General features: G+C 41.9%; 1 protein-coding gene and 1 long non-coding RNA gene across 8 annotated transcripts in view; one reads left to right on the forward strand and one right to left on the reverse strand.

Annotated features, from left to right (window-relative positions):
- Positions 1–13,419, reverse strand: part of TRPS1 (transcriptional repressor GATA binding 1) — a 245,911-nt gene that overhangs the window by 136,586 nt on the left and 95,906 nt on the right. For all 7 annotated transcript variants that reach the window (XM_079984153.1, XM_079984158.1, XM_079984156.1 and 4 more), the window contains one exon: positions 12,637–13,243. In XM_079984153.1, coding sequence (XP_079840279.1) covers positions 12,637–13,243 — 607 coding nt within the window. The remainder of the gene's footprint in view (positions 1–12,636; positions 13,244–13,419) is intronic.
- The window catches only part of LOC307220626, a 128,802-nt gene that overhangs the window by 9,128 nt on the left and 106,255 nt on the right, over positions 1–13,419 (forward strand). The gene's annotated exons all lie outside the window — the stretch shown is intronic.

Here is a 13,419-nt window from a genome sequence, read left to right on the forward strand (position 1 = left end):
GTACTGGGCATTTAATTCAGCTTCTTGAATAGTAGAATTGTAGAGTTCGAAAGGACCCCAAGGTTCATCCAACCCCCTGCAATGCATTATGGTTAACAGAATCTCCACTTTCATTTAAACAAACAGAAGAAAAGAAAGTCAGTTTATCCATAAACCTATGTTTTTACATAGGTTTATGGATAAATTGACTTTCTTTTCTACTGTTTATGGACCATAAAGAAGGCTGGTCGCCGAAGAATTGATGCTTTTGAATTATGGTGCTGGAGGAGACTCTTGAGAGTCCCATGGACTGCAAGAAGATCAAACCTCTCCATTCTGAAGGAAATCAGCCCTGAGTGCTCACTGGAAGGACAGATCGTGAAGCTGAGGCTCCAATACTTTGGCCACCTCATGAGAAGAGAAGACTCTCTGGGAAAGACCCTGATGTTGGGAAAGATGGAGGGCACAAGGAGAAGGGGACAACAGAGGACGAGATGGTTGCAGAGTGTTCTTGAAGCTACCAGCATGAGTTTGACCAAACTGCGGGAGGCAGTGGAAGACAGGAGTGCCTGGCGTGCTCTGGTCCGAAGAGTCGGACACGACTAAATGACTAAACAACAATGTTTTTACAATTACCACTGATGGAATGGAGTGGATGATGCGTCCTACCTGTTGGTTTAATTTGTTTCTCCTCTTTAATAAAGCTTCATTAAAAGTGTAATTTTTCAAAAAAAAACTATATTAGATTCCTTATTCATGAGAATCTATGCTTGGGCAATCACATATGATATCTTAGACGGACGCCAGAGGAAAGCTGAAAAATATTTTTTGTGGTCAAGAGTCCGGATTCAATGTCTTTCAATGCTCTTTCCCATTTGTTCAAAAGTTAAGCACTTTAAAGTACAATGTATTCCAATAAAGGAGATTCTAAGTAATGCTGAGTTGCTGTCTCTAGCTTATGCCTTTTATTTATATTTCATTCTATCACATGGATAGAATAGTTCATCATATACATAATGTCTACAATTATACCAGCTGCAAACTTACCTGGGCAGAAATAGCCTGGCTTTCGTTATCCTGGGCTCTGGTAACCTCCATTTACATTACTTTAATGTGCTATAAGTGTGAATGTATTTGAAGACTATTTCAAAACTGAAGTTAGTAATCTAACAGATATATTCTGCAACACTTGGAACTGGATGCTATCTTCACATTGCACTTGTGTTATTGCCAACTGCACTGGCTCACAATCCATTTTGGGGCCCAATTAAAAGTGCTGTTTTTGACTTGGAAAGCCTTTAGGATACGGGAACTTTTAGGACCCCCTGTCTCCCTATGTACCTACTTCCATATTCAGGTCTGCTATGGAATATCTCCTGCAGGCATCACTGCCATCTGAGGTTTGGCGGGTGGCAGTGCCTCAGTTGTGGAACATTCTCCCCAAAGAGTGAAACTATTCCTGTCCCTCTTTGCCTGAAGAGGAATCCAAAGTCTGAAACAGGCTTCCTCAACCTCGGCCCTCCAGATGTTTTGAGACTACAATTCCCATCACCCCAGACCACTGGTCCTGCTAGCTAGGGATCATGGGAGTTGTAGGCCAAAAAACATTTGGAGGGCCAAGGTTGAGGTAGTCTGGTCTGAAAAAACACAGTCCATGGTAGCTCACCAGGCAGGTCCCAGCCTCAGACCTTAAGCTTTGGGGTTTAAACTTCCCAGTCTAATGCATGCACACAGGTGTTTAAAGACGCATGTTAGATGGGTGTGTTCACTCCAGGAAGCATTGACGCAACATAGATGTGCATGAAGCATACTCGGTGTGGCTCTGCCTTTGTATCCTGCCTTATCTCTGAGGCTGAAAGGAATGTTTATGTAAAACAACAACTGAGCATAGCAACTGCTGTGTTTCCAAATCTACACCCATCACAAAAACAAATGTATACCTGTGCATAAACACCTAACCTGAAAGTTGTCATGCACAGCCATTTTGGGGATCCCCTCCCCAATTCTACACCATCTGAGGCAGCTTTTGGGAGGCAAAGCCAAACTGATTAAGGAGTGGTGAAGTTTTCAGTCCTTGAAGGCATCAAAGGATTTCAAAATAAGCCCAAATTTAAAACTTCTGCAAAGCCTAATATAGTTTTCCATTATGGAAAAATCAGTAGGCTCAACACATGCTCTTTTGCTTTTAAAACCATTACGATCGAGTCTATAAAACATTTGACTAATATCTCTGATCAGTGCCTGATGAAAAAAAGGGAGGAATGGAGTTTAGAATTTTAATTAAGAATACTCCCCCCCCCTTCCATTTTGGTTCTTTGCAGCTAATAAACAAATGTGCACACATGCACACACACACCCCAAGCAAGTGCCAAGTCACTTAGAAGAATCAGAAGCCTGCAACATTTTAGCTGACATTAAGCTCCAGATGTAAAGTGTGACGTATACAATGTTGTGTGTGTGTGTGTGTGTGTGTGTGTGTGTGTGTGTGTGTTTGCTTGTTAAGTAAAAACCTTTTTAATGAAGGGTTGGAGGGATCTATGCTAATTTGTATGCCAGTGGACCATGTGACATGAAAGACTTCACGGCTCAATCTACATCCCTATGAAATTGAAATTTTTAGTTTCAGACGTTTTAGTGCAATTAAATTCCAAATAGATTAAATTGGCTTAAATCTAAGTACTTGAACTGAGTACATTAGAAGCGCTGCGTCAAATAACACATTACAGCGAGATGAGTTGTCTGAAGTTCACTATCTCGCCATGAGGTCAGCGGCTACCAGGATATACCCAAATACTGGCATGGGGGAATTCTGAGGTAACTGTTTCCAATTTTGTCCTCACAATAACACTGAAAGGTAGGTTAGGCTGTGAGACAATGACTGGCCCAAGGTAACCCAGTGAGCTTCATGGCTGAGTAGCGATTTGAACCTGGTCTGCCAATAAATAAGCTTGACACTCTAACCACTGTTCCATGCTGGCTCTCTAGACCATGAGTAGGCAAACTAAGGCCTGGGGGCCAGATCCGGCCCAATCGCCTTCTAAATCCGGTCTGTGGACGGTCCAGGAATCTGTGTGTTTTTACATGAGTAGAATGTGTGCTTTTGTTAAACATGCATCACTGGGTTATTTGTGGGGCATAGAAATTCATTCATTTTTTCCCCCTTCAAAATATAGTCCGGCCCCCCCACAAGGTCTGAGGGACAGTGGACCAGCCCCCTGCTGAAAAAGTTTGCTTGTTCAAGGGTTTCCCAAACTTTGGTCTCCAGCTGTTTTTGGACTACTATTCTCATCATCCCTGACCACTGGTCCTGCTAGCTCAGGATTATGGGAGTTGTAGTCCCAAAACAGCTGGAGATCCAAGTTTGGGAACCCTGCTCTAGATGGATACACCACACGGTAAACACACATAAACAGCATACAGGAAATACAACTTTCTCCTCCCCCCCAAGATGTATTTCAAGAGCCTTACACCACAAACATGAAAGGCAGCTGCTAATGTGCATGCATCAGAAGAACCTATAAATATTTTGAGATATTCTTCAAATGTCTTATGCAGCCTATAATAGTTGTATATTAAGACTGTCTTTGATTTCATTGTTTTTCCCCTTGTACTATCTGCCTTAAAGCCTTTTAGTCATGTACAGACGGGAGAGGTGATAGCTTTGAAGTGCCCAAGCTGCAGCAAATATGCCTTTTTATTGTTGTTATTATTATGATTAAGTCTGAAGGGGTTTCGCATGTGATTTGCTGCAACTTTAGAGCAAGCTCAAAGATTCAACGTAACTTCAAGGCTGCTCCGTAAAAAAAAATGCAGAGGTCGTTCAACTGAACAAAGACTAGATTTCTGTAAAACAAACAAACAAGTGCAATGGAACCTCGGTTTTCGAACGTAATTCGTTCCGGAAGACCGTTCGACTTCCGAAACGTTTGAAAACCGAGGATCAATGGGTGGTTGGCAAAATCCATTGGAAAAATGGAGAAACATGCCTCGACTTCTGAGGCGTGTTCGAAAATGGAAGCAATTAGGAAATCAGCTCTATCTGCTGATGGATGGCCACACCGACTCGGCCCCGAACACACTGACCACATGCTTGGAAGCTGTGGCTGGATGGTTTCGTGGGAGCCGATTCAAACTAAATCCTTCGAAGACAGAGGTCCTATGGCTAGGTTGGGATGGCATGGGGATGAGGGACCAACTCCCTTCTCTTGCGGGGGCCCAATTAGTGCCACTGACTTCCGTTAAGAGTTTGGGTGTAATCCTTGATGCCTCCCTTTCCATGGAGGCGCAGGTTACAGCAACAGCCAAGGCGACATTTTTCCACCTTCGCCGCATCAAGCAGTTGGTCCCTTACCTTTCCCGCCCTGACTTGGCCACAGTGATTCATGCGACGGTCATCTCCAGGCTTGACTACTGTAATTCGCTCTACGCGGGGCTGCCCTTGAAGCTGTCCCAGAAACTCCAGCGGGTGCAGAATGTTGCAGCGAGGCTCCTCACGGGGTCTCTGCCATGGGAGCATATTCACCCAGTGCTTTTCAAGCTGCACTGGCTCCCGGTGGAGTACAGGGTCAGATTTAAGGTGCTGCTTTTGACCTTTAAAGCCCTTCACGGCCTAGGACCCTCGTACCTACGGGACCGCCTCTCCTGGTATGCCCCACGGAGAGCCTCAAGGTCCATAAATAACAACACCCTAGTGGTCCCGGGCCCTAAGGAAGTTAGATTGGCTTCAACCAGAGCCAGGGCCTTTTCAACTCTGGCTCCGGCCTGGTGGAACGCTCTGCCTCATGAGACCAGGGCCCTGCAGGATCTGATTTCTTTCCGCAGGGCCTGTAAGACAGAGTTGTTCCGCCTGGCCTTTGGCTTGGAGCCAATTTGATTCCCTCCCTCCCTCCCTCCCTCTCTCTCTCTTTTTTCTTTTCGTTCTCCTCCTGCGATGAGGCTACATTTTAATATTTTAATGTTCCATTATTTTAATGTTGTATTTTATTTTTGTTTTTAAGTTTGTAATCATTCATCTTGTTTTTATTATTGCTTGTAAGCCGCTCTGAGCCCGGCCTTGGCTGGGGAGGGCGGGGTATAAATAAAAAATTATTATAATTATTATTATTATTAATTACTTCCGGGTTTTCGCTGTTTGGGTTCTGAATCGTTCAGCTTCCAAGACGCTTGAAAACCGAGGTTCCACTGTAAATGTCCAGTGGCACCTTAAAAACTAAGGTGTTTATTATCGCATAAGCTTCCATGAGCCAAAGACCACTTTGTCAGATTCGATTTTCTTATAATAATTTATAGGGTGAGAAGTTGGGGAAGCACCACATGGTCTACTTGAACCCTCACAAGGCTCTTAAACAAATGATAAACTCCACACACATGCACACACAAACACACATGCATATAAAGATGTAGTGTTATTTTTGATTTCCTTTTCTGTGTGATAGTTTCCTCACTCCCTGCAAATATAGCGCAAATGAGTCATGATAGGGTTTGTTGGGTGTTTGGGATTTTTTTTGCTCCAAAACAGCTGTGATCAGATGCTATTTGCAGGAACAGCAACAGCAGAGATTTGCACCCCACCTAACTAAAATTAGTTTGAAGTAACCAAACTTCGCATCTGAACATATGACTGCTCCATTTTTATTTTAATAAAAATGGCATTTTCTCACACAAGAGAAATTAGTGGGCTCGTGAAAACAACACATTAATCAAAATCTATTTCCATAAAGTTTGTGTCTTCTAAACTAAAAGTTCCCTTTCACCAGAAAGCATGTTTTAAGATTTTATATGAAGAAATATCAATATAATGCAATCAAACTTGACATATTCAGGGTGGTATTTTGGCCACAGCAGAATGTGGACAAAGTGGCTGGAATTTATAGGCTAAACCACCATTCCCCAAACTGGTGCCCTCCGTATGTTTTGGACTAAAACTCCCATCAGTTCCAGCTAGCATGGTCAAATGTGAGGGATGATGGGAATTTTAGTTTGAAATGTCTGGAAGGTGCCGGGTTAGGAAAGGCTGGATTAAATAAAATTTAATGGGTTGATTGTTTCTCTTCTCCTGGCAACATGCAAGAAAAGGTGAGTGAAAGTAAGACATAACTAACACATTGTTTTTGAAGTGTAAAGTGCCTAAAGAACAGAAATGGAATACACAAGGGTAATGATTTTCTAAACCAGTACTGGTTTCTTACATGTATTTCAATAGAAGCAGGTTCAGGAAAGGTAACAAAATGCTGTGATATTGCAGCATAATGCATATGAGGCACAGTTACAAACCTGATACACTGCCCACATCACTAAGCTTTCTTATCGAATAGGGCATGGTTAAAGACTTTTCTGACTGGCTCTGCAACAACTCAATTTATCTAGCTAATTTTGAATAAGCATTCAAACTGATGTTCTCAGCAGAATCTTATTTGTTCCCAACCCCTCAGCAACTTTGGTATACAGTCCCGCTCACACTCTTTGTTCTGCAAACTGATTCACTTTTTCCTCAAGGTTTTTGATGTAACATCCAGGCACTATATTATTATATCACCACACCCGAATAATGATTTTACCACCCAATACATTTCTAGGCATTTCTTCCTGAAACATACCTAGCTGTGGCTGAGTAAATATTCAGAGGGCGAGGTTACCTCCCTACCCGATAATGCATGATCTGGATCCACACAATGCAGATACATCCACTTAAGATGGGCTGGCTTAACATTTTAAACGTTGTTTTCTGCTGAACTTTGATTACTCAGTCACAAAGAATATCTCCACTTGCACGCAAATTCAACCCAGTAGTTCTGAAGTTCTGCCTAAACTAGTTTAAAACATAACAGGATTTTCAAGTTTTGGCAATTCAACAGCATGGTTGCCCCCTTTTCTTTTTAAATTGGGGGGTCATCCATCTAGCATTTGACACCAAAAGTTTCCAATCAGTTTCTTTAACACTTTCCTCGTTCGGCGATTATTTTAGGGTGGTTGTGTCCCCCCCCCCCCAGGATGCAGTTTATACTTAGAAGTTAAGTTCTCCACATCCCCAAACACTGAATTGTGGAAACAGGTGCTTCTAACAAAGCCAGAGGAGTTCGGCAGTGCTTTGACCCAACATAGCTATGTGCATTAGTAAGACACAGCACCCGCTGAGTTTCCTTCAGTTAATTAGAGAACCCGTATGGCAAGGAATAGCCTTGACTATAAATACTTCCTGAAAGATCCCTAACAGAGTCAAAGGAAATGAGGGGGAAATGAAATGCAGCTAAAGGGAAACTATTTCAGATGTTCTGCCTTTCAACAAGCTATGATTTTGAGGATACTGAGGCCTGGGTTACATTGTGCGAGATCTTTCAGAGAAACCAAAAGCTAGCGCAGAAATAATATGCACAAAATTAGAGCATTCGTTAAAATACTTCTTAATTCTATTGGTTTCCAATGGAAAGTCAGAAAACTTTGAAGTGTTCATTGGGTGTACTCCTAGCTAAGTGTGCATAGGAGTGAAGTCTCTTTCCTAATGATTTCGAAGCGTGAACTGCTTTCTTAAAATTTTGCCATTTACAATCAATGGGACGTTAAAGGAGATGTATTTTCTGTTTGCTGCATCCATATTCCTTTATACAAGCCAAAGGCAGGGAACCTTTTATTAGCCTAAAGGACACATATACCCTTTCTGGGCAACAGAAAGGTATGAGGGAGGGACCCGAGCCAAAAGTGGACATAGAAATGAATATAAATTTTAACTTTGTACATTAGCCTAGTTTCTACACATATTTCTTTCTATCCTCAATCCAGGGAAGCAAGAGTTCAAGGACACATTCCATCCTGGCAAAAAACATCCAGGGAGGATGTGAAGCAAGACTGGAGAAAGGTATTGCACAGGGCAAGAAGATAGCGAATGATAAATTATCCTTAAATTGCAACTTGGTCTCCCCGCCCCCCCCAAAAAAAAATCAGATTGAATACGGCAAGTTAGAACTCTATAGATTTCCTTTTTCTTGTGCCAGTGATTTCCTACAGGTCATTATTTCATGTCACATTCAAAAATACATCAAAATAAGTGATGTTTTTGATATGGCTGAGGACATCCTTTTCTTCAAATACTCCCCCCCCCCCCCCCATGATGTATCCTGCTGAATGGCAAGGAGACAAGTTTGCAATTCCATAGTTTCCTCCAGTACTTCTGTGTGCAGCAGAGGCGTCTGCAGGTTTCGCACTGCCTGAAATGACAGCATGGGGCTTGCATCTGCCCACTGCCTCCCCCTCAGGCAACCTACAGCTACCTATGTCACTACTGTGCAGGAAAACAGCTACCCTAGAACCTAGAGATTACCAAGGACTTGCAAGGTACACATTTGCATAATGTACTGGTTAAATAAAATGAGCTAAGGAGTCCCCAATACAATCATTACCTGATGCAGGCAACTATTTCTCAGCCTCAACCCTTCTTCCCATATATGCAATATAGGAATAATAATGCCAACCTACCTTACAGCTTCTTTGTATAACTGAGATGATTTATGTGCTACACAATGTTGGCCAAACTCAGAGTAGACCCACTGAAATCAACGAGTCCATTAATTTCAACTGGTCTACTCTGAGTACAACTCAGTTGGATATGCCCCTATACGTTAAAATGCTTTGAGCACTGAGAAAAGGCATTATATAAAATACTAAATATAATTAACCAGGCAACTTGCTTTATTTGAAATCAATTTAGCATGCTTGCCCAGAAAAAGGAGTTCTCAAAGCAGTAAACAAGGTTTCTTCACTCAGTCGCTACTAAAACAGCAGCCAAAGCTTCCTCTACCACTCAAAAGAACATTTTTGCATATCAATAGACTCATCCTGTATCAACAAACCTTTAAAAGATAAATTGCAGCCAGGCTAAAGAAGAAAGGGATACAAATATCGACATTGTAGTGCGCTGGAAGATATTTTTGTGCTTGGTTTTCTAAAATGTAAAAACATCCCAGGGAAACAGTGGGAAAAATACTAACTAAAATGAATTAATTCTACCCAATATTCTATAGCAACTTTCTGGTATATGTTCACTTTCTACACAGTTGAAAATCTTGAAAAATCTCCACACTGGCATAATGCCCGGTGCTTTTTTAATGGAGGGACACAGGGGTACACATACCCCTAAACATTTTGTGAATCTTTGTACTTTTGTCCATTTACTGTATTTATTTTTCCCAATCTGAACTATAAAATGTTGATTTTCTGGGATCAAAATGAGAGTACCCCTCAACATTTTTAAAGAAAAAAGCACTGATCATGCCTAACCATACATTGCTCTCCTGCTCTCCTTTGAAATGGGTAAGTTATTATTTTTCAATACCAGCGCCTTAGTTAAGGATTGCTCACAAAGCAGGATTTGAAACCATGGTTTCAGTTGAAATAAGAACATATTTGCATGTTAAAGTCAATTAAGGTAACTAATGCCATTCCCCACCCCCACCAGGTGTTATGCCATACCAAAAAAATGCCTGCAATCCCCCTGCCTCATTTTTGTAGTCTAAGATATGAAGCAGAAACATGTTTCTGAACCTTATGGTTGGACACAACTTTGTACAAACCAGCATTTTAAAAATTGGCTGTAGATGTTGATCACCACACAAGCCTGCTGCATGAAGAATCCATTTACCCAAAGTAATAGCAGAATTCATGTCTGTGTATGCTGATGAATAGTAACATGAATAAATTGTGTATATTTAGCTACCTACCTGCATCTAGCTGTGGAGTTTTCCTATGGCTGGAAAGGAAGAAGAATAAGTCCCTGTCTGCTGAATTTCCTAACTAAAGATGAATGCTGTTCCAATGTGTCCATCCCTTCAAAACATTAGCCTCAGCTCTAGCAGTGAAAATGCCACAAGTCAATTACACGCTGGTGTATCTGCACATAAAGGTAAAGGGACCCCTGACCATTAGGTCCAGTCATGGCCAACTCTGGGGTTGCGGCGCTCATCTCGCTTTATTGGCCGAGGGAGCCAGCGTACAGCTTCTGGGTCATGTGGCCAGCATGACTAAGCCGCTTCTGGTGAACCAGAGCAGCGCATGGAAACGCTGTTTAGCTTCCTGCCAGAGTGGTACCTATTTATCTACTTGCACTTTGACAAGCAGGGACCGAGCAACGGTAGCTCACTCCATCGTTGGGATTCGAACCGCCAACCTTCTGATCGGCAAGTCCTAGGCTCTGTGGTTTAATACAAATGCTCACTTAAAGGCTAGACAACCCCATAGCCGAGAGATGCACTGCTCTGCAGAGAAGGCAAAAAATCAAGGATCTGGTTCCTATTTTGACACTGATCTGCTTTTTGACTTTCTTTTGTGCATTTATAGCACCTGCTAAAATGTTCATGTGTTTCTCCTTTGCCCATCTTTAGAAATCTTTGATATCTAAAGGTAAAACAAAAAGCTGTCTCTTATCCCCCACACCACTAATTACATGGATATCAACTTCATACTTTAAACAAACAAGCAAACAACATGCAAAAAGATAGATTTGTTTATTTGAAACTCCCCAAAGGTTTGCCCACACCCCGGAATAGCGAACAGCAGGCTTTTCTGGAAGGAAAAGGTTTTGCTCCTCAACATGCAATGTTCTCGTTCCTTTCATTCGTACTTGTACTGAATTTATATGTAAAACTGAAGAGGTTTGCTAGCTGAATATATTTTATTTCAAGACCTCCTGCTTCTTCCCAAGGCCAGCACAATACTTTTTGCAGCCTGACGCAGAGCTGCCATTGGCAACCTCCTGCAAGTCAAGGTACCTATGGCTGGTCAAGTTATTTTGACTCCTAAGGCAAAAAAATCCCCTTTCCTCCTTGCTCACTGGCAAAATATAATATTTCATACCATTCCAATCCATATCAAAATATGCAAGAATGCTACAATCCTCTCCACAATATTGCAATATCAGTGAGTAGCAGGGCTGTCCCAATACCTGAGGTGAACCACAGAATGGCACCCCCTCCCCTGCAGGGAAGAAGGGGTTAGTGAAGAAGGCGAACATCATGAACAAGGGGAGAATACACTGGTATCTCTGCCCCTGTAGATCATGCCCCATGAGGTTGCCTCACCTTGCCTCATGGGTGAGTGGTAAGAATTAATAAAACATACTGCATAATGGGCATAGCTCAGTTTATTCTGAATATTTTGATTTTAGATTGGAAGGCTAGCTGCTCTAACAATAGAACTCTTATTTTTGTTTTGTTTTTCTTTCGAGAGAAAATAGGTCAGCTATTCTCAGTTAGCTTTCTCAAATGCTTCTTTTTCTCTGAACAAAGCTCTCCCTCAGTATGTTTCCCAAATAAACCAAAATGAAGTATGTTGAGGCTGGACTTTGTGATGTGAGCATCCCATACACATAGAGCAAGCCCAACAGGTAAGCAAAGATTAGACCCACTCCATACTTCATTGGAGCAAACCGAACTACCCTTTCAGTGCCAAATCACACTGAATAATGTTTACTGGACTCATTCATTATGCAATCAGTTCTTGGTATCTCCAAGGTGGGATCATTTTGAGCCAGATCTATAATGCCTACTTCCTGGCAACACTACAGCAAAAAACAGTTGATGGTGGCAATGGGGAAAAGAATATCTGCATCATCTAAAGTTAACCTGTTAAAAAACTGTGGTACATGAAACTTTTTTTAAAAAGGCCCAGGACCATTCAGCTTATGGGTCATTGCTATAGTGAGCATACCATGAAATAAGGGCTTCATTAGATCCAAAAATGGGTAATATTAAGCCTGGCTATGTGACTGTTTGAGTTCTTAGAAACATAGGAAGTTGCCTTATTCAGACTTGGGCTATTAATCTATATAGTTCAGTGTTGTCTACATCGACTGGCGATGGCTCTCCAGGGTTTCAGAAAGGGGTCTCCCCAGCTTCACATGGAGATGTAGGGGATTGGACTGAAATCTTATGAAAGCATAAGGTTCCCTAGCACCCTGAGCTACTGCCCTTCCTCCAATATAACACTGGCAGGAAGGACATTAAATTTATAGGAGCCCACAGCTTCTGATATATATATATATATATATTTAAGGGTAGGCCTGTAATAGGTATGGGTTTGTTTCTGAGGATTCAACAAAGATGCTTATGCAGTACAGAGTACAAAAGTTTCACCTCCTCAATTCCTAGTTCCCAACACAACCAAACAAGTGCCAAATGTTATATTTAATTACACCATGTGTTGTACTTTTAATAAAATAAAATAAAATCCCAGACCTACTTTTTATTATTATTTGATTCAGGTTTCACATTTTCAGCTATTTGATCCAGTGACGGTTTGCTTAACTGTGTACTGTCAAACCACCTTAAAATTTAGAAGGTGATTAGATGCTTTACTGCAACAGATGTGCAGCCTTCTGGGGTTCTGTGCTTTTCTTTTCCAAATGTAACATCATCTTGCAAAATCAGCAGGAATGATTATCACAGTACAACCAAATTTAATGGCAAAGGCAAACAAAGATCACTTACTACTGCAACTAGCATGTATAGCTTTGTACAAATGCTCTTAAAACGATTCCTTTACAATCTACTCATGTAAGTCTGAATTGCTTCAAGTGCCAACATCAGTAATGTGTGCTTGATTGCTGAGAATCAGCTCGGAATATATGAACCATAAACATGCACAGACAAAAATAAAAATAGAATTTCCTACCCGTAGGAGGGACTGAGATTCATCCTTCGCCTTGTTATCACCAGATCCAGGATATGGCTGAGGGAGTGGTCCAGCTTTCTCTCCGCTTCCTTGGGGCACCCCTTGCAGGAACCCCTTGGTCTCGACAGGCAAGCCATAAACAGGTCGTGCAAGATGGGCAGCTTCTACGTTTGGACTATCCCTTAAGGGCTTTGGCTGCTCTTGGCCCACAGACACTGTGGTCAATAGGCCCAAGCTTGTTTGGGTAAAGGAAGGACTCCCCCTCAAAATGTCCACTCCTCTCCAAGGTGCACCACGATGATCGTCACTGGACCCATCAGGCCAACATTTCTCCTTCAGTACTTCCTTCTCGTCCAGCTTTTCCCTCTTCACTATACTTTCAGAGACGGGCTCTCCCAGTTTGGGGTCTGCACTGATCAGGCTATAGACCTTTAGGTCAATTTTGGGCTCTTCCTTGAGAGCAGCAGCCACCCCATGGCTATCTTCCCCATTGGCTGTGGTGATGTCCACCTCTTGGCAGTGCACAGTGTTGAAGTGCTCCAGTAGGGTTTGAGTATCAACAGCTGTAAAGCTGCACTGACGGCATTTGTAACAGTTATGGACTCTCCTGATAAGAGAGAGAAATGAAAGCAAAATTAATATTGCATAGCCTACATCCATTTATTTCCCCAAAGACGCCAAAAATGCATAGAAACAAATATTTCCTGTTCCAGTAGCTTTTAACCATTCCAGCACTAGGTTCCACCTTTAAACCCAACATGCAAAATCGTATCTACTCTTCAT

The sequence above is a fragment of the Podarcis cretensis genome (assembly GCF_951804945.1).
Source record: "Podarcis cretensis genome assembly, chromosome: 7".
Taxonomy (NCBI): Eukaryota; Metazoa; Chordata; class Lepidosauria; order Squamata; family Lacertidae; genus Podarcis; species Podarcis cretensis.